This window comes from Ambystoma mexicanum, chromosome 4p (assembly GCF_040938575.1).
Source record: "Ambystoma mexicanum isolate Mex_15411 chromosome 4p, UKY_AmexF1_1, whole genome shotgun sequence".
Classification (NCBI taxonomy): domain Eukaryota; kingdom Metazoa; phylum Chordata; class Amphibia; order Caudata; family Ambystomatidae; genus Ambystoma; species Ambystoma mexicanum.
Genome location: NC_090927.1, coordinates 1,196,821,717 through 1,196,841,331, shown reverse-complemented (window position 1 = coordinate 1,196,841,331; position 19,615 = coordinate 1,196,821,717). Strand labels below are relative to the sequence as shown.

The following is a 19,615-nucleotide window of genomic DNA, read 5'->3' as shown; positions in this document are numbered from 1 at the left end:
AGAAACACTTGTGCTGTTGCGCACCTCGATCAGACACACACCAATCCACACGAAGAACACGTTCTGTGCTATGACGTAGCAGACTGAGTACACTCACAAACATTATCTCGCATCATTATTATTTCTCACATAGTCCTGCAACCGTAACGCTGGAAGAGCTTGTGTATATGCTTGCAGAGGCTTCATGCTACTAACTCTGGAGACAAGACCATATAGATGGACCGATGTAGAAGGAGCCAAGCCAAACGGCACCCCACTCCCCCTTGCTTTATGGACCTTATGCAACAACATACAACCAAGCCAAAGTAGGCCTCAGACCAAAGCCGACAGGCCAGAAGCTGCTCAAACGGAGCTACAACGTGCTGAGCAAGCATAACAGCCCCTGGCTAGGGCCACCGCAGCCAAGGTCGCGATGTTGCAATCCACATTCTGCGCTCTCCAAGGCAAGGTGACACTTGCCACCGCTGCGACTACCGAAGCAAAACCCAAATCAAATCCCTGTAATTATGCCTCAGCCACGGTCTCTCAACACGTGACCCGGCGGACCTGATACAATGCCAATTCCCGAAGACTGAAGAAGCACTCTTGCAACAAAATCGACACAGGCGGCGATGGGAAAGGAGCACTCTAATGGCAGTAGCAGGACCTGTCCATTGTCTTTCAGTGACACACAGTCATACAGGTACATCGCGGGGTGGGAACGGCGATGGTCCCAGGCTTCGGGGCTCGCTGATGGGCCAATCAGGGCATGGGGGGGGCTAACCACTGACGACAACACCTCACAACCAATTGCTAACTCCCTCCATGTAACATTTCCGAAGTAACCATTTTTTGACGAACCAAGCGTACCACCTGACCTCTACTCTACCAATAACCCCTTTCACTATATGGTCCTATACTGAACCTACCACTCGGGGAGCCAACCCGGAGGGGCGGTAGGTTCGGGGACGAGCTTTCGCAGGTGAAGCAAACTGTTACATCACTCAGGTACAAAATGGGCCTGCTACCACGACTACGATGAGAAGCTGCCTGGAACCTACGCTCCATGTATTTGTCCCTGCCTGTTTTCTTATAATAAACAGCAGTAACTAATTGCTCGTGTGTGGCCCCTCTACTTCTTTGGGACGCAGAAGGAGTTGGGGCCTTCAGAGAGCTGGTGGTCCATGGACCCCGGGTACGGCTCTGCTGACCACCAGAAATTACCCTAAAAATACAGATCCTGCCTATCCGCTTGAGGGAAAAAGGGGAGAACTATAATGACCTTCTGCTTTTAATTAACCTGTATTGGAATCCGGATGCTCAGCAGTGATCATATTTCATGGACCTAGTGAATGGCTGGATTGACGAAATGTATTCAGATCAGACGAACATCCAACTAGTGATTTGTGCCGACTTGAATTCAAATTGTCTCCCTGGAAGACAGGGGGAGGTAGGAGGTACAACACGAGAAAACGGCCCAGAGACCCGTTACGGTTGTGAATGGCTAGAAGAGATCGAGCTGAGAGGGGTGCACCTACTAAATGAAAACACCAAGGGAGCTATCCCGGCTGGAGCCACCTGGACTAACGGAACCAGGAAAGCAACGCTGGACTACATTTCTGTATTGGATAACCTCCTACCAGACATAAGCTCTTTAACTGTTCACCCAGTACCATATAGCGACCACAGTCCAATCATAATGATGCTTTCACAAATGGTACTAGACAATACCCAAAGATGGAAAGAACAGGTGGAATTAGAAGGACGAAAAAATAGACTTTGTCTATTACCCAAAGATATTCCTTCTATAACAAAAGATCTACTTGTGTGGCAAAAGCGTGAAACCGATGACGTTGAATGCGATAGTTTTGTCAGCTTTCAGAGAATTTAAACTTAAAAATGTAAAGCAATCTCATAAACCAAGACACGTTTATGAGGTGGTAACATAAAAAAAAATCCTTAGAAAGGATCTTCGACCATTACAAAACTCAGCGCTGTCTAAAGAAAAAGGAACTACTACGAGAAAGGAGGCAAAAATATAAGAACTGGATAAAACAACACAAAGCTTGTATCCTTCAGAGTGATGCAGAAGCGATGCTAAAGGCACTTAACAATAGCAACAGTAAGACCCTATGGCAGCTCTTGAACGAAAGAGGGAGAACTGTCTGCCCACATCTACTATACCCCATACAGAAGATGTTGGGTAAGCAGTTTGTGAACCTGTTTGAAGCAAAACACCTACCAGCTTCATATCCAGAAGACTCGGCAGCCAAGAGCTGGAACATTGAATTTGACAGGGAGGAAATGTTAATGTTAATAAAAAAAGCAAGTCGGTCACGAGCACCGGGCCCGGATGGCATTTCCAAAGCCATACTGAAAGCGCCACCGGAATCATGGGCAGACTTTTGCCAAATCCTCTTTAGTAGAATAATTCAAAAGGGAAAAATCCCCAAATCTTGGAAGGACAATAGTGGTCCCGATATTTAAAAAGGGGGACCGCATGACACCAAGGAACTACAGGCCAATCACCCTCCTCGATGTCCTGGGAAGAAAAATCTTTGCAATGATCCTCTTAAAGCGGCTGAACGAGTGGATATTGGCAACAAAGAGCTTCGATAGTAGACAGGCAGGCTTCGTGAAGGAGGTGGAATTCAGCCTAAATCTACTATTACCCAGCCTCCTTAAGTCTGAGCGCTAAAGAACAAAGGGAAAATCTACATGGCTTGCATAGGATGTCTCAATGATTTGTCAGCTATTAAAGATTTATACTCTGGGACTAACATGCAGATCAAGCTAGATCAGCAAGGGAACCTAACAAGGAAAATAGACACTTCAAAGGGATTGAAACAAGGATACCCCATGACCCCAATCCTATTCAACTTCTTTGTTGAAAATCTGAAAATAGACCTGGTAGACAAAACAATCTTCCCACCTAAGATAAACGGAACTGATGCAGGCTGGTTATTGTATGCGGACGATCTGGTCTTTTTGGATCAGACCAAGATTGGCCTGCAGAGAAAATTGAACATTCTACAGAATTATGTGATTAAAAATAGCCTGAAGATAAACGCTTCAAAATCTGAAATAATGGTTTTTGGTGCTGGGAAAGGAGGAAAGAAGAAGGAAAAAAAGAGAGCTGGCTACTGAATGGGAAATGCCTGGGTTCATCAAACGAGATAAAATATCTCGGGACAATGCTTAGTGTCGCTACAGAAGAAAAAGCATGGATCTGAAAGCCTTCATAGGAAAGCTAAACATCAAACCTCACAGGGCAGGGCGATTGACCATAGGTTTGGAAAATGTTCCCTCCAACCGATCATAACTTTCTATAATCAAAAGGTGATACCAGTGCTCACTTATGGGGGAGAGGTCTATCTTGGCCTTCGTTGGGAAACGTGGGACTACCTGGAAGGTTTCTTCTGGAAACGAATATTACACCTATCAAAGGCCATCCTGGTAGCAGTCATTCGACATGGATTAGGCTTAACATCACTATATGTAAAAATAGCGTGGAAAGCAATGTTGCTTTTTAGGAAAGCCAACATGGCAAACAGTTCCCTGCAATTTGAAGTGATGAAGAGCAAAGCACTAGGCATGAATGACTGGGCACTAAATCAGTGGAGGAACCAGTGTACAACAATGCTAGAGAATCTAGGGACCTCAATTTAAATCCAACACATGTAAAAAGGATTCTGTGGGCGGACGATTTGTCGCGAAACTGAAGTGAAAAGATTAACTTCCGCCACGCTCACCCTCTCAAAAAATAATTATGGCCAATATTATCCCAGGCTATTTGAAAAGATTTACTCAATAATAAGCAGAGAGACCTGTTCCTAACATTGAGGCTGAATGTTCTCCATAACAAAACCACTCCAAGGAGATATGGATGTGAAGAAGTAAATGACAAGTGCTGCCTCTGTGGCTCTCGGAGCAAAACTCTGAAACATCTGGCACTGTTTTGCCCAAACTTGAAGGAGTTAAGATCGATCCATCTTTACGACCAAATGTTTAGAAAGGCTGGTCTGGAAGTGAAGAAGTGGTGGGTGGTTTTATATGGGGGCCAAAACATAAGAACCACCCTTGCCCTGGTAAAATTCCTCGAGGCTGCTTTTAAAAAACTGAAGGAGAGTGTAGCCAACAGTCTTAACCTGTGGGAAAACTGGACGTGATGAAGGACAGTACATGTAATGTGGGATGTTTTCTTTCATTCCTTTTTTGTTTTATTTGTAAATGGAATTAGAAGAATGTTGGAGTACAGTCAAAAGTTTGTAATAAACCAAACACTGCCTCAGGAGGATAGCTCAAGGGCAACGTGCTCACCTTGGAAGCAAGACGACACAGAGCAACACAGGTTAGATCCCTGGGTCCGCGCTTAGAAACCTCTGGGTATTAAGCGCATTATAAATAACCTATCATAAAAATATAATCATATTCACAAAAATGTGCTCAAGGGCACCTCAGAGAAGCCTCAGGAATCTTTAGATTCACTCCAGTTTTAGAGTTGGGAATCGGGCATAAAGTAACACGTGCAAATCAGAGATGCCCATGTTCAATTCATTGCATGATATAGTCTTGATATGATATTGCATTTATAACGCGCCTATACACAAGTGTTTCAAGGCGCGACGAGGCAAGGGAAGGGAACAGAGGGAAGACCGAGACAACGATCTTACTAGGCCAGGTGACATTGAGATTGCACAAGTGCAGGGGAGGGATCGGAAGTGGAAGGGGAGAAAAGCGAGAGGAGAGGGGGAGGGGAAGTGGCATACATAGGATAAACAGTGAATACATAAACGCAATAAATAAGTGCGGCCATCTGGTGGCAGGTGCAAGGGTAAGTGCAGACATCAGGTGTCAAGTGCTGGTAGGGGGCTGTAGGGATACAGAAACAGCCTCAGAGTGCAAGGGTTGCCATGGGGGCAGTGCAGGTGTGCAACTGGTGGGGGAACCTGGGCCCAGGAACAGAGGGTAGCCTGGTGACCAGTGCAGTTTGTTTCAACCAGGAGTTCAGCAGGGGAGAGGAGAGAAAGCAGAAGCTAAGAGGAAGGTCTTGAGGTGGTTTTCCTCAATTTTCAGAGAGGCAGGGAGGCTGTTCCAGAGGGAGGCCCCAGCCGAAGAAGGAGATCTACCACCAACTTTTTGCTTGGAGAAGCGACTGACCCTGAGAGCTGGAGGTGAATGAGCGAAGACCTCGAGAAGGAAGATAGTTACGAAGAGAGAGTTGAAGGTATTGAGGCCCCAGGCCCCAGAAGGCCTTGTGGACAATGCATAGGGTTTTGAACTTAATCCTCACAGCCACTTGGAGTCAGTGCAGAGATTTCAGTCCTGGAGAGATACGACCCCTGGGCTTGAGGCCAAGGACAAGTCTTGCAGTCCTGTTTTGGATGAGTTGCAGAGGGCGGAAAGTAGAGGCAGAAAGATTTAGAAAGAGGCTGTTGCAGTAATCCAGCCTAAAGAGAAGCAGAGCTCTAGAGACAGGGAGCTTCTGGGGGGAGGAGAGGAAAGGAAGAATACCTCTGAGGAGGTGCAGCTGGTAGTGTGACTTCTTAGAGACGTCAGAGATGTGAGGAGAGGAGGAGAGTGTGGAGTCGAAGATGACCCCAAGGTTTTTAGCCTCACAGGTGGGAGCAGGAAGAGGGCCAAGGGAGGCCGGCCAGAGAGTGAGTGGAAAGTAGGGAGCGTGTGTGCCGATGAGGAGAATCTCAGCCTTACTGGCATTAAGGTAGAGATCCTTGACGGCACACCACTCCTGGATAGAAGACATTTGGTCAGAGATGAGAGAAGGAGAAGAGGTGGCTGAAGGAAGCCTGAAAATGAGCTGAGTGTCATCTGCATAGCACGGAAAGTTGAGGCAGAGAGCGGCAATGCTGTGGGCAAGAAGTGCCAGGTATTGGTTGAACAGCCAGTGAGAGAGGTTAGACCTCTGGGGAATACCACAGATAGAGACAGAGATGGAGGAGATTAAGGCCCCAAGTTGGACATGGGAGGGTTGACTGAGAGGAAAGAGGTCAGCCAAGCCAGGGCCTGATCGGTGATACCCAGGTTATCACTGAGACAGTTGATCAGGGTGGCATGGTTGACCGTGTCAAAGTCAGAAGAGAAATCAAATAAGATGAGGACACAGGGGGTGTTGGAATCAAGGTTAAGGAGCAGCTCTTCCCGGATGTTCAGGAGAGCAGTTTCCGTGCTTCTGGCAGCTCTGAAGCCAGACAGATGGTCATGGAGACAACCAACAGATTCAGTGTGAAGATTAATCTGGGAGATGGCCAGCTTTTCCAGGAGTTTGCCCAGGAAAGGAGTGATGGTTAGCCGGGCAGGATGGGTCGTCAGAGGGTTTCTTAAGAAGAGGCTGCACAAGGGAGTGCTTCAATGGGGAAGGTAAGACTCAAGTGGCAAAGGAGTGGTTGCAGAAGTCAGCCAGAGCAGGAGCCAGGGTGTCAATATGCTCCTTGATGGTTTTGAAGGAACAGGGGTGAACCTGTTTTGACAAGACTTTAATTGATCGGACTTGTCTAGAACCTTTGTCTGGGGAGAACAGGGGAAAGGCAGCGAATGAAGGAGGAGAGGTGGCTGAAGAAGGGCTAGAGGAAGAGCAGACAGTAGAGGGAGGAGGGGGAGAGGAAGAGAGATGAAATGAGAGGCCAGAGCCGTGCAGAGGGCCTGGGAGGGGACAGGCGAGGTAGAGACTACAACAGGATTGGCCAGTTCCTTGCAGATTTTAAGTTCAGCTGAGTTATTAGATGCCGCAGAGACACAGGCTTGGATGTGAGCTCTCTTCTTGGTGGGGACAGAGCCAGTATTGCCTTTGGAGCAAGCGGCAGGCCAGTTGTCAGAAGATTTACCTGAAGCACGCCATTTCCTCTCAGCCACTCTGCACTTGGGTTTGAGGGTGACGAGGTCGAAGTCTTACCAGGAGTTTCACTTGGCTTTGGGCTTCAAGCGGATCCACATGACTGGGGCAAGAACATCAAGAGTATCAGATATAGCAGAGTGTAGCATGGAAAGGGCTGAGTCAGGATGCGAGTCAGCCGAAGTGGGAGCGGGGTCTGAGAAAGTGGCTGCAAAAGCCTCAACTGACACCTGCTTCATGGGTCGGATAACCAAGAAGGTAGGTGGCCTCAAGGGTAGAGAGGGTGAGCTGGGAGGAAAGGAGAAAGTGATCACTCCAGGAGAGAGAAATGGTGAGAGGGATAGAAAGGGGAAGGTCTGAAGAGAACAGAACATCCAGAGTGTGCCCTGCAGAGTGAGTCGGGCCAGAGGGGAGAATAGGGAGTGAGAGAGAGTCGCAGAGGTCGCGAAAGAGTCCAGGGGAAGGACGGGACGCATCCAGGTGGATGTTAAAGTCTCCAAGAAGGAGGAGTTGGGTGGTTGAGACCAGGAGGGAAGAGGAGAGGCCTGCCCACTCAGAGGGGAAGGAGGAGATCTGACCAGGTGGCCAATAGATGGTAGCCACAGTAAGGGAATGGCCAGGAGAGAGAGGGAGCCTGCAGACGAGGCATTCAAAGGAGGAGTAGGCCTGCATAGGAATGACAGAGGCAGGGATCCACTTAGGGAAGATCAGAAAGTCTGTTGTTGCATATGCATTAAATAAGAATAACTAGGGTTTTGCAACGGTATTCTCCCCTTTGATGGGACATGGACTATTTTCTACGAGATTAACTTCATTTTGTGGAAGTACCATAGAGACTGACTGTACCATAATATAAATATTTTCTGAACAAGCAATGCACACTTAGAAAGCAATTCAGGACTGTACAGAGTGAACTTCAAGAGCAGCATCTCAATGTGTGGTCTGTGTATGATAATCATTGGCTTAAAATACTGAATTGGAAAACAGCTGTCTGTGTACTCTAATTTAAAATCCTAAAACTGGTGTACTTGACAAATAATATATTGATCTGGTTCCATATGGTTCCAGGAAACTGTCATGATACATACCCCAGGGCATCCAGACCACGTCCATCAGTCCCGGGAGCAGGCATCATGTCGCCTTGAGAAAACCCAGCAACCCCTGCTAGGGGCTGTCTGGGTTCAGTCATGGCGCCTGTGGTGCCAGGCTCATATGGGACATCAGTCCTGGCGCCATAGGCACCAGGCTCATAGGTGCCCACTTACCTGAAGCAGCAGCATCCAGCCTTCTGCCACGCCCGCCTCGAACCTGTAGCACCTAGAAAGAAGGAAAGAAGCAAAGGTTAGAACAAGAGTATTACCTGATTTCTTACCTGATTCCGGATTCATCGCATCTTCAAACCAGAGGAAAGACTTCGTTTTAAACGTGTCTCATCGCCAGCAGCAGCGCCGCGCCAAACTCACCGTTCCACGCAGCATCTCTTCGATCCGGCGCAGTCTCCATCTTTACATCGCCGAATCCCGGCACCCAAGGGGGACAAGAAACAACAAGGTGAGCAGAGAGAACAGACAGGGACAATCTCTTTAGCCACCATATGCTTACCTGATTTTACCGCCAAAGGTATAATTCATCAGCACGCCACATCATCTTATGCCGCACCTGTAAAATAAGGAGAAAGCAGCAAGTTTAACCCTTGGCATTATATACTGACAAAATTGGGTGACACAGACTTTTACCGGAGCGCTTTCAGCTGTCAATCTTCTTATTGGGTCAAAGCTGCAAGATAAGAGGAATTGGACAGGAGTGAATTCCAGACATTTTGAACTCTTACAAACTATATACTTACGGCTCTTCGCCAGGATCTTTTGGAGTCAGGATTCGTCTACAACTCTTCCAATACCTTCAAGCCAGTGAAGTAACTGGTCATCAACGCGCCCCTGCGTGCTTCGCAGGATGGAGGGCTCATCCTTCAAGAATATAAGGTGAGATTGCTGAGAGGGCGCTTCAGAGGTGATTAGTGGGGAGGACAGTGGGGGTGCTATCACTTGAATCCACAAGTGGCTAAATCCATCTCTCCACTTGAGGGAGAATATTTCTACGGGTCAAGCAGACAAGATTAGGAGGGCAGATCCAGTCAGTCATCGCTGCACTACGCATCACGTGGGTGGAGGCCGCAGCAGTCCGGGTCCGACCTACGCCCCTGTGGGAGTCAGGTGAGCATAACAGAAACATTGTAAAGTGCAGAAGAACAAGTTACTTACCAACTAGCTGCTTCGGAAAAAAAATTCGGCAGAGGGCGCCGTGTGTCGATGTCATCGAGTCGATGGTCCCTCGAAGGCCTCTGTCGAGGGTGACTTCATCGGGTGTATAAGTAGCACGCGCTGCACCCGTTGGCCTCAGTTCTGTTTTCCCCCTTTACTATTGATTTTGCACTGTGTAGATTGTGCTGGTGGACAGGTAGCCTTACGAGAGTTGAAGTGGCAATAACCCGGAAAAATCTACAGAGGGGTAGGTTGGGAGCGTGATGAGGAATACGTTGGAGGAACATCCAATCGAAAGAATGTTACCAGTTGGTAAGTAACTTGTTCTTCGAGTGGATTGTGTCCTCCAACGTATTCCTCATCTTATATAGACTCCCAAAGCAGTATGGACAATTTCTCTGGAGGAGGGGTTAGATTTTTCGATACCCTTAGATGGCTGAATTTAGTACTGCTTTACCAAAATTCAGCTCCTTAGACTGGGAAGCATCCAGACTATAGAATTTCAAAAAGGTATGCAGTGAAGACCAAGTTGCTGCTTCACAATTGGACCTTATAGGAACACCTCTCTGTAGGGCAGTCGAACAGGCAATGCCTCTGGTGGAATGAGCCCTTAAACCTTATGGTGGGTCTTTTTGTGCTAATCTGTAGCATTCTGAAATGCAAAGCACAATCCAGCGTGATATTGTTTGCTTTGTCACCAATTGACCCAATGTCCTTACTGTGTAGCCGATAAAAAGTTGATTGTCGACTCTAAGCTTGAAAAGCCGAGAGATGTAAAAGCTTAAAGCTCTTCTTGGATCCAACCTATGTAATCTTTCCTCCTCCTTGCTAGGGTGAGGTGGAGGATAGAATGCGGGTAAAACAATTTTCTGACTTAAATGAAAATCAGACACCACTTTAGGTAAAAATGAGGGTTTAACCGTCAACACAACTCTGTCCTTATGGAACACAGTATAGAGTGGCCCAGAAGACAGTGCCTGCAATTCGCTCACCCTTCTTGCAGATGTTAAAGCAACTAGGAAAGCAGTTTTCCATGTCAGTAATCTTAATGGACAAGTGTGCAAAGGCTCAAAAGGAGCACAAATTAAGAATTGTAGGACCAGATTGAGATCCCAAATTGGCACTTGAAATGGGTAAGGAGGAAACACATTAGTGAGTCCTTTTAAGAATTGCACTACCAAAGGAATTTTGAAATAGGAGCATTCTTCCGATTAGCGCTTGAAGATGGAAAGCGCCGCAAGATGACCTTTAATGGTTCCAACATTTAGACCTCTATGTGCTAGGGACAGGAGGAAGGACAGTACTTCCGGAATAGAACATAGAAAAAGATCGACATTCTTTTCTATGCACCAGTTGCAAAACAATTTCCAATGGCAACGGTATAGAGACTTTGTTGCTGGCCTTCTTGCCAAAAGCAACACCTCCATGACGTCATCTGGAACATCCCAATCCTTGTATCTCAGCCTTTCAGATACCAAGCGTGAAGGTTGAGCGTTTTGACCCCTGGATGGAGAATCTGACCCTCCATTTGTGAGAGGAGGTCCTTTCTCTGAGGAAGTCGCACTGGGGGACAGATGGACATGTCTAGAAGGTCTGGCTACCACGTTCTCCTGGCCCAATCCGGGGCAATTAGGATCATGCGGTTCTTGAACCGTCTCAGTCTCCTGATGACCTAAGGAATGACGGGAATCGGAGGGAACACGTACAATAGTGGGAAATTCCACTCAACCACAAACTCGTCTCCCAGGGCTCCTCTCGGGGGAAATTCATTTGAGCAATACCTTTCGCACTTCTGGTTGATTCCGGTCGCAAATAGGTCTACTTGAGGGGTCCCCAAAGGGCGAAGATCTCTTGAATGACTTCCTGAGGCAGTTCCCATTCGTTGGACACCATGCTCTGCCTGCTCAGAGCATCTGCCATCATATTCTCCTCCCCGGCTAGATGAACTGCCGTTAAAGAGATTCCTTCCTGAATTGCCCAATACCAGAGCTGCATTGCCTCTATGCACAGAATTAGTGACCCTACCCCTCCTCTTTTGTTTAGATAATGCATGGCCACTGTGTTGTCCGTCATTATCAGGACATTTTTTCCTCCCGACAGATGGCAGGAAAGCTTTCAGCGCTAGTCTGATTGCTCTCAGCTCTAACAGGCTGATTGTCAGATCGTTGGCATGAGCTCCCCAACCCATGAGTGAGGCGTCCGTCATTACTGTGATCTCTGGCCATGGTTGCCAAAAAGGTTCTCCTTTCAGGATATTCTCTGTACAAGTCCACCATAGAAGATTTTGTCGAACCTTGTTCGGAATCTGGAGAAGATCCATCATTTGACCTGAGAACTGGGACCACTGAGTCTTTAGAGCCCATTGAAGGGATCTCATCCTCAGACGTACCTCCGGCACCAGGAAGATGCAGGATACCATGAGGCCGAGTAACCTTAAGAAGTCGTAGGCCTGGAGATTTTGGGCATTTTGGAATTTGGAAACCATCTGAAGAATGTCTTGAGTCCTCGACCTGGGAGGCGAGCTCCTTCCCAGGGATGTCTAATACACCTCCTATGTATTGGAGCTGTTTAGAAGGTGTCATTTGTGACTTCTTGAAATTGAGGGAGAAGCCCAGTCTGTGGAGGAAGTGGCAGGTGACTTTCAGGTGATCAAGTGCCTGTTCGGCAGAACGTGCTCTGATCAACCAATTGTCTAGGTAGGGGTAGACGTGAATCCCCCCTCTCCTGAGGTGCGCTGCCACTACTACCATCAGTTTGGTGAAGACCCTCGGTGCGTAGGTCAATCTGAATGGCAGGACTCGAAACTGATAGTGTGACTCGCCAACTACGAACCTTAGGTATTTTCTGTGCTTGAGATGAATCGGCACATGAAAATAAGCATCCTGGAGGTCCAATGACACCAACCAATCCTGAAGTTGAAGGGCCTAAAGGATCTGAGAAAGGGTAACCATCTTGAACTTGTCCTTCCAGAGGAACTTGTTCAAGTTTCTTAAGTCCAAGATGGGTCTCAGTCCTCCGTCCTTTTTGGGGATCAAAAAATATGTGAAGTACCATCCCTTGTTCCTGTCCGCTGCAGGTACTGGTTCTATAGCACCTTCCTCCAGCAGGGTTAGAACTTCTTGCTGTAGGAGCGGTTCTGAAAACTTCAAAGGGTGTCTCTCTGGTGGATTGCTTTGAGGTTGTGTTAGAAAATGGAAGGCGGTAACCTTGGGCTATTATTTCTAGAGCCTAAACATCTGAAGTAATGGCTCGCCATTCTTGCAGATATTGTGACAGCCTGCCTCCTACAGGTGTCTTGTGATGCAAGTCCTCAAAGTGGTTTTGTGGTGGTTGCTGCAGCCGCTGATGGCAAAGAGGCTGTAGCTGGCTTTGCACGTTTTGCTCGTCCACCGCGAGTGGCCTTTCTCTGGCCCCTTTGACTGGCCATTCCTCTCGCCGTTCCATATGAGGAGTAGTAACGATAGGACCGTCCCCTCCAAGATTGACCTGCCGCACGAAAAGGCTGAGGTTGCCTAATAGCAGTTCCCAAAGACTTGGCAGCTGCTTTTGAGGTCTGCAACCTCTCAAGGCTCTCGTCAGCCTTGCTGCCAAAAAGGTGAGGCCCGTCAAAGGACATGTTCAGAAGGCGGTTCTGTACGTCTGGTGCGAAACCCGACTTCCGTAACCACGCAAATCTGCGCATTACCGTGCTAGGGCCCATGGACCTGCTCACACTAACTACAGTGTCAAATCCAGATTCAAGGGATTCCTGCATGGCCTCCTTCCCATCTCTAACGATGGCTAGGAATCCTTCCCTTTCGTCCCCTTCTGGAATGTGCTCCACCGCCATTGCAGTGCACTCCCACATAGTGTACGAAAACTTTGCTAAGGCACATGTGGGGTTGGCTGATTTTAACGCCATACTCCCAGCTGAAAATACCTTCCATGCCCAGCCATCCACACGCTTATCCTCCCTGTCCGGTGGGATAGAAGGGTATGTATCAATGCTACTTGCATTGTTTAGTGATTCAACCAGATCCCTCATCCTGATTCCTTCTGAAATCAGACATTCTGGGACATTTAGGGTGCCATATTCCAGCCCAAAGGGTACATTTTCCTCATCAGATTTCTCCTGCTCCTCAAAGATTGAGGTCAGGGACTTGAAGAATTCCTTCCTAGGAAGAGGTTTGAAAACCATTTCTGGGAGAGGTGGAGGAGGAGTATTAATGGGTCCTGAAGGCATTACAGGTCTTGTAGCCCTCTCTTCCCCTTTTTCTGGCTGAGTTGGCCGAACTGGAGCCTTTGGCGCCGAGGGCTTCAGGGTCGATGTTGCCAAAGGCATCAATGGCGTTGACGTAATACCTGTCGCCGGCGTCGAGGCGCTCTTCGAAGACTTGCTCTTCGAGGTGCGTTCGGTCTCGGACGGCGTCTGTGACCTCGATCGGTCGACTCGACTCGAGCGGCTTTTCTCGCTCGGCGTCCTAGAAGGTTCTCTATACTTCCTCTTTTGATCACCCAGGCTTGAGGGCGCACGAGTGTCAGAGCGATGACGGGCCTTCCGAAGAAGGTGCGGACCGAGGCTTTGCTTTTTCGAACACCGTCATCATTTTGACCCTGAATGCTTCCCATTCTTCGGATGACGAATGTTTAGTGGGACATTTCATCCTTTTTTGGGGATTCGTCCGAGGATGAGGTGGAGGGGGACCTGTGGCAGCGTTTCTTCGTTTTATTTTGTTTTTGTTTTTTAGTTTTTTAATTTTTTAATTTTGACGACGAGGGATGGGAATCGCTTCGGGCTCTAGACCGATGCCTTTTGTGTCGAGGAGACTTCTCACGGGACCTTGACTCGACGCTAGAGGCTTTACGGTCAGATTTACGACCTACTTGTAGTTTTCCCCTCCTCTCTCGCAAGACCTTCCCCATCATCACCTGACACTTCGTACAGGCCTCCATGTCGTGGCCTTCCCCGAGGCACCACAAACACTCTCAGTGCGGGTCTGTGATAGACATTTTTGAACTGCACGATTTGCACTTCTTGAAACCCGATCTCGGGGTCGTAGTCAGCGTCAATGACAAGGACATATTTACTCGAGACGCGCCAAATCTCCGAAGCAACGTATACTGCGGAAAAACGTAACTGAGGCCAACGGGCGCTGCGCATGCTACTTATACAGCCGATGAAGTCACCCTCGAGGGAGGCCTTCGAGGGACCATCGACTCGACGACATTGACGCCCTCTGCCGCAATTTTTTTCCAAAGCAGCTAAAGCTGGATGGGAATACATCTAAGAGGAGGAATACGTTGGAGGACACAATCCACTCGAAATGTTATTTTCATTATGTGACTCATTAACAATGGTTTACATGTGTGACAGCAAATCATAGAAACGAACAGTCCATAGTAATGTGCTTTTACAGCATTCCCCCTCTCACACTTCACCACTTTAGACTGAAGGCCACAGTAGCAGGGTTAGGGTTTGGGGGAGGAAGGTAAGGGAGGTAATTGTTTGAGGGATTTATACAGCACTTTACTAGCTGCGTCAGTGTATTAAGAATAAGAAGGAAAGCAGGTCAGGGGCTGAGGTAGGAAATGAAGAGGATGAATGTCACCTGTATTCCAAACTAACCTAAACCCTTAAGTACATTATTTGTGTGCGGGTCCTGTTCAAATCACAAATAATAAAATGAATAAAATATATGTGCTGACTTGTGGACAGCCCGCTGCCTTGATAGCATGATATGATAGGTTATTTATAACGCGCTTAATATCCAGAGGTTTCTAAGCGCGGACCTGGGGATCGAACCTGTGTTGCTCCGTGTCCTCTTGCTTCCAAGGTGAGCACGTTGCCCCTGAGCTATCCTCCCTATGGTCAGGGGGCTCAAGCTTGGAGCCTAAAATAAGGATATTTAGTGCAGTTAATCACTTTGACTCATGGCTCTGATTCTCAGCTGCCATCCCTTGGAATTCTGGTAACTGAAGTATTATGCCTCCCACTAGGAGCATAGGACTACAAATTACAAACTTACAAATTGATGTGAGCTAATTACCCAGAAGGTGTCAGACTTCAAACAGAGGCACACATCAGCACTGCAGACTGGAGGTGTGGGGGCAGGAAATGTAGAGAGGGAATTGAGTCAGAACATGTCACACCTGCAGTGGCCAGCTTGAGACCTGTGATAGCTGTCCCCTTGCCAGAAATTGAAAAGTACAAAACCCTCTTGTGGACACATTTCAGGTGTGTGCAGCCATCAAACAATACAACATGTCAAACTGAGGGACACAGCAGCACTGCAGACACAAGGAAGGGGCAGGGGGGGAAATACGCCTGGTATTGTTTCTGTGATTTATACAGAACTTCACCCGCTGCTTCAGTGCATTAAGAATAAGAATGCATTAAGAATAGGAAGGAAGAAGGAAGAAGGGGGGAAGGGGCGGAGGGGAGTAAGTAACGAAATGGAGTCGAAACACTACATTTACAAGTAGAGAAAGGCACCTTGGAACGACTTGAGAATGAGTCATGGTGAAGACAGGAGACTGTGACTCTCAGTCGTTGTGATTCATTAAGAAGGCACTTACTGGGTCCTGCTTGTGGTGGTGGTGTTGTTACTGTCCATGACGCCACTTGTCACACAACACAAGGGTGGCTCTGATCTATCTGCAGCCCGCTGCTACTTCTTAGCAGTGCTTCGCTTTCATCACGAGCACCCCTTGCCCTTCCGAATACACCCTGGCACAGACTTGCTGCTCCTCGTGTGCACTGCTCAGTCTCTGTACCACCCACTACTTCAACCTCAGCAAATTTCAGTGGCTGCCAAAAAGAGCCAATGAAATTACTCTGACCGAATTGGAAATGCTGTGCTGTTTGCCTATCTAACAATACCAGCAGGACCACAACTCTGCTACCACGCCAGCCAACTAAATTAATACTTTAAGCTATCTGCGAAGCCCTTCACAGTTCCGCGCAGCACAGCCACCGCAAAAATAGGACAAAACTTGCATTGCATGAGGCGCGCCGCTGTGTGTGTGCCGTGACTGTGCCCCACTCTTAGTTCAAGTCCAGGTAATTATTTCTTTAGTTTAACCTTGAGGCCACAACTACAAGTGTTGGATTCTTATGAGTCTGACACTGGTAGTTGTGGCCGCAATCTTAAATACAAATATAATAATTGCATAAAGCATGCAAAAGCCACTTCTGTCTTTGCAGTCTGGGTGGGGGTGTGCCCGCTGCCCCATACAACCTGCCGTCACTGATTCTAACATACCCTGAGAGGACAACATAGCACTGCATCTCAGAGGGCGTGATGAGCTCTGTCCCCCTGCTAGGGGCCTCTTTGAGTAGCGTCTGGATCACCCGAGTACCCTTTGCCTTGGTCCCCTCATAACAAACAATGAGAAGTACCTCGTACCACAGCTGCTATTTAACTTGTATTATACCTAAGAAAATGGGAGGAAAATACTTGCTGGTTGCAAAGTTCCTAAGGTGTCATCTGCATCATTATCCCAGTAGTGTGACCCATGGTAGAAGGTAATCATATTTGAGCTTTCTCACATCCTAGAGTAAAAGTTGAAAAGTACTTCCTGGTAGTAGAAGCCAAGTCAAGAAGCGATCTGTCCGCTATATGCTTGAGACTGTTTTTGTAAGAGAAGTGGATGAAGATTTTCAAAGAGATAACCACTTAATCACCAAAAATAATTCCTTCCGGATACCCTTAGGATTAGTTTTCCTTATTCTTTATAGAGTTCATTCCCTTAGTGCCTGTAGGCATTACCCACACCCAACATGTTGTGCATAATAGAGTGTTGAATAATATGTATGTTTATTGTGTTTATATAGCGCTTTACGCCAAAGCGCTGTACATTATAACAAGAAGAATACAATAACTGCAGAAGCAATTACAAGATATGAGTCAAACCAGTTATACAGCAACTAGAACAATTTGCCAGTGGAGATAAATGAAGGAAGAAGGGGTGGAGAGGGGAATGGAGTGGGGAACAGGAAGTGAGATAAGCTGAAGGCAAGAGAGAGGAGGAGAGGGGACATAAGAGGAGACAAGGCAGGGGGTAGAGAGGCAAGATGAGGAGGATAAAAGAGGGGGTGGGGAGAGGGAAGGGCAAGGAAGGATCAGAGTATCAGGGACGGGAGTGGAGAAGAAGAGATTTTAAGGAGACAGGAAAGGAGGAATAAGTGGGGATGGAACGGATAGAGAGGGGTGGAAGGGAGTTCCAGTGGAGGGGAGCAGGGAGCTGAAAGTAGCGAAAACGAGAGGAGGCACATGGGGACGGGGAACAAGGAGAAGGAAATGATCTGCAGATCTGAGGGAGTGTAGAATGAGATGAGAGAGGAGAGATAAGGGGGAGCAAGTTCATGAAGAGATTTAAAGACAAGACAGAGGAAGTTGAATTTGAGTAGGGAATGAAAGGAAAGCCAACCAAGCTGTGAGTGCGAAGAGGAGATGGAGTCGTGAGGTGAGAGGTGCAAATGGCAGAGTTGTAGAGGGATTTTAGGGGGGCAAGATGAGATGCAGGGAGTCCGAAGAGGAGAGAAGATAATACTGTTGACGCCTGGAAGTTCTGTTGATTCTTTTGTAACATTTGTTAGAATTTAGTGAATAACAGCAGAATGCTCCCACACCAACACCAGGCTTGTTAAGACGTTGCAATGTGAGATTTTTGTGTGGCTCAGTATGCTTATTTTTCCCTTTTCAGATTTGGTTCAGTGTCTCCAGACGGGCAGTATCATTCTTCTATTAAGGATAAAAGTGCAAGATTCAATGCTATGTTGGCAGCTCTAACACCAACAAGATTAGCTCTAACTTTCCAAGCATTGGGGGCTATGAAGGTATGTTTGTATTTTGTTCTGGGAGTTGTGGGTATTTAACACCAAAAATAATGAATAGGTTTGCATCTCATATTCTAACATGCATGACAGTGTGATGGATTCACTTCCTTTGTGCCCTTGATATGTAATGTGTTGGGAATCGCTGTACATACAAGTCGTTTGGGTGCATTTAAAGTCCAAAAATTAATAAAATTAAAAGGTGCTTATTTGAGGATAGCGGGGACACATTATGATTATTAAAGCACAGTGTGTTTATCATGAAAGTGAACCCCAATTTAATGCAGTGCTGAAGGGGGTCATGGCCGTATTCAGCGCAAGATGACCATGTGGTGTTCCGGATCCGGGGATGCTCCAAGAGCCTGTTACTCCCACATCTGCCGCAAGGCATTAGAGCAGTAAGAGACCTGGCATTCGGTCCAGAGCAGAGGTCTCTTCTACCGAATAAAAAGCAAGGATAGCAAAAATTGGTCCAACTTCAGCCTAGCGACAGGGGCCCGCATGCAGCACTCCAAGATGGGGTACAGGAACCAGCGGCATGGAAGAAAGAGAAGTTCCCCGACCTCTGAAAAAGGGGCAGCCAGGGTCCAACAGCTGCACCTGCAGACCGCGCTGGACCCCTGCAACCCAAACGAAGCACAAACCTGCGGTGCACCAGAGGAGTGTATCGGGACATCCCTGAGCCTCTGGACTTGGCGGGAGCTCTGATGGGGAAATAAGAGGCAGCGCGGCAACAGAACAGGTGGAGATGGCTTGGCCACCTGGCGGTACTATTAACAGAGGCCAAGAGGGGAGCACAGGAATGAAGATGAGCAAGATACCCTCACTTCCCTCCCCTCCCTAGGACGTTGCATCTCGCGCATACCGGCACCCCCCCTCCCCTCTCCCTTGCACTTCTTTACTGAATTTGCACACTCCGAATGTCACAAGGCCTAGTAGGACCATTATAGTTATCGTTCTCCCTTGTGCCCTTCCCACTTTTTTTCTTGTGCCACCTTGAAACACCATTTGTTGTATAGGTGCTTACAAATATCCAATAAATAAATAAATACAGCCCTCTTCTGTGGTCCCAGAAGAGGAGTGGGACTCTCTCCAGTTAGCCTGCTTGGTGGAGCCAGGGGAGGCGGGAGCCTCCAGTATGGTATACCCGAGGATCTGAGTGAGCACTGGGCAGGACAAACCACTAACATGGTAGTTCCCCAAGAGGGCATCGCAAGCGACAGAGAACCCTCCTATCCTCCTTGACAAAAAAGGGGCCCCGTTGACTGATGTAGGTAGCAGTCAAACCTTGTAGGCCTTGAGGTCTCTGCCTGCCATATATAGAGGTCTCTGACCCTCACAGAGAAAACACCAGACTCGCACCTAATGCTCACCCCCCTAGCCCCCTTGTGGGTGGCCTAATCACTAGGAAACACTCTGTGGAGTCAGGAAGAAAACACCAGGCACTGCAACCTGAGGACAGGAGTGGCAAAGCAATACTAAAAACCTTGTCAACAGTGGATCACCCCTAGTAAATGAAGATTTAATGCTTTGTCTGCGGCAACCGAAAGAAGAACACACAGACACTATGAAGAAAGAACTACAAATGTTAGGTACGGACCTGTGCAATTCAATTTCTTGCATAGCATAGGCGACCTCACAACTAGGGTAAAGAATTGACCAGACGGAACGCTCTTGGAATCAAAGCAAGAAGACCTAGCAGCAGTCATA

At 47.6% G+C, this 19,615-nt stretch overlaps 1 protein-coding gene across 2 annotated transcripts in view; it reads left to right on the top strand.

Annotated features, from left to right (window-relative positions):
• Nucleotides 1-19,615, top strand: part of ACOXL (acyl-CoA oxidase like) — a 1,650,624-nt gene that overhangs the window by 757,813 nt on the left and 873,196 nt on the right. For both annotated transcript variants that reach the window (XM_069606843.1, XM_069606844.1), the window contains one exon: nt 17,776-17,908. In XM_069606843.1, the coding sequence (XP_069462944.1) occupies nt 17,776-17,908 (133 nt within the window). The remainder of the gene's footprint in view (nt 1-17,775; nt 17,909-19,615) is intronic.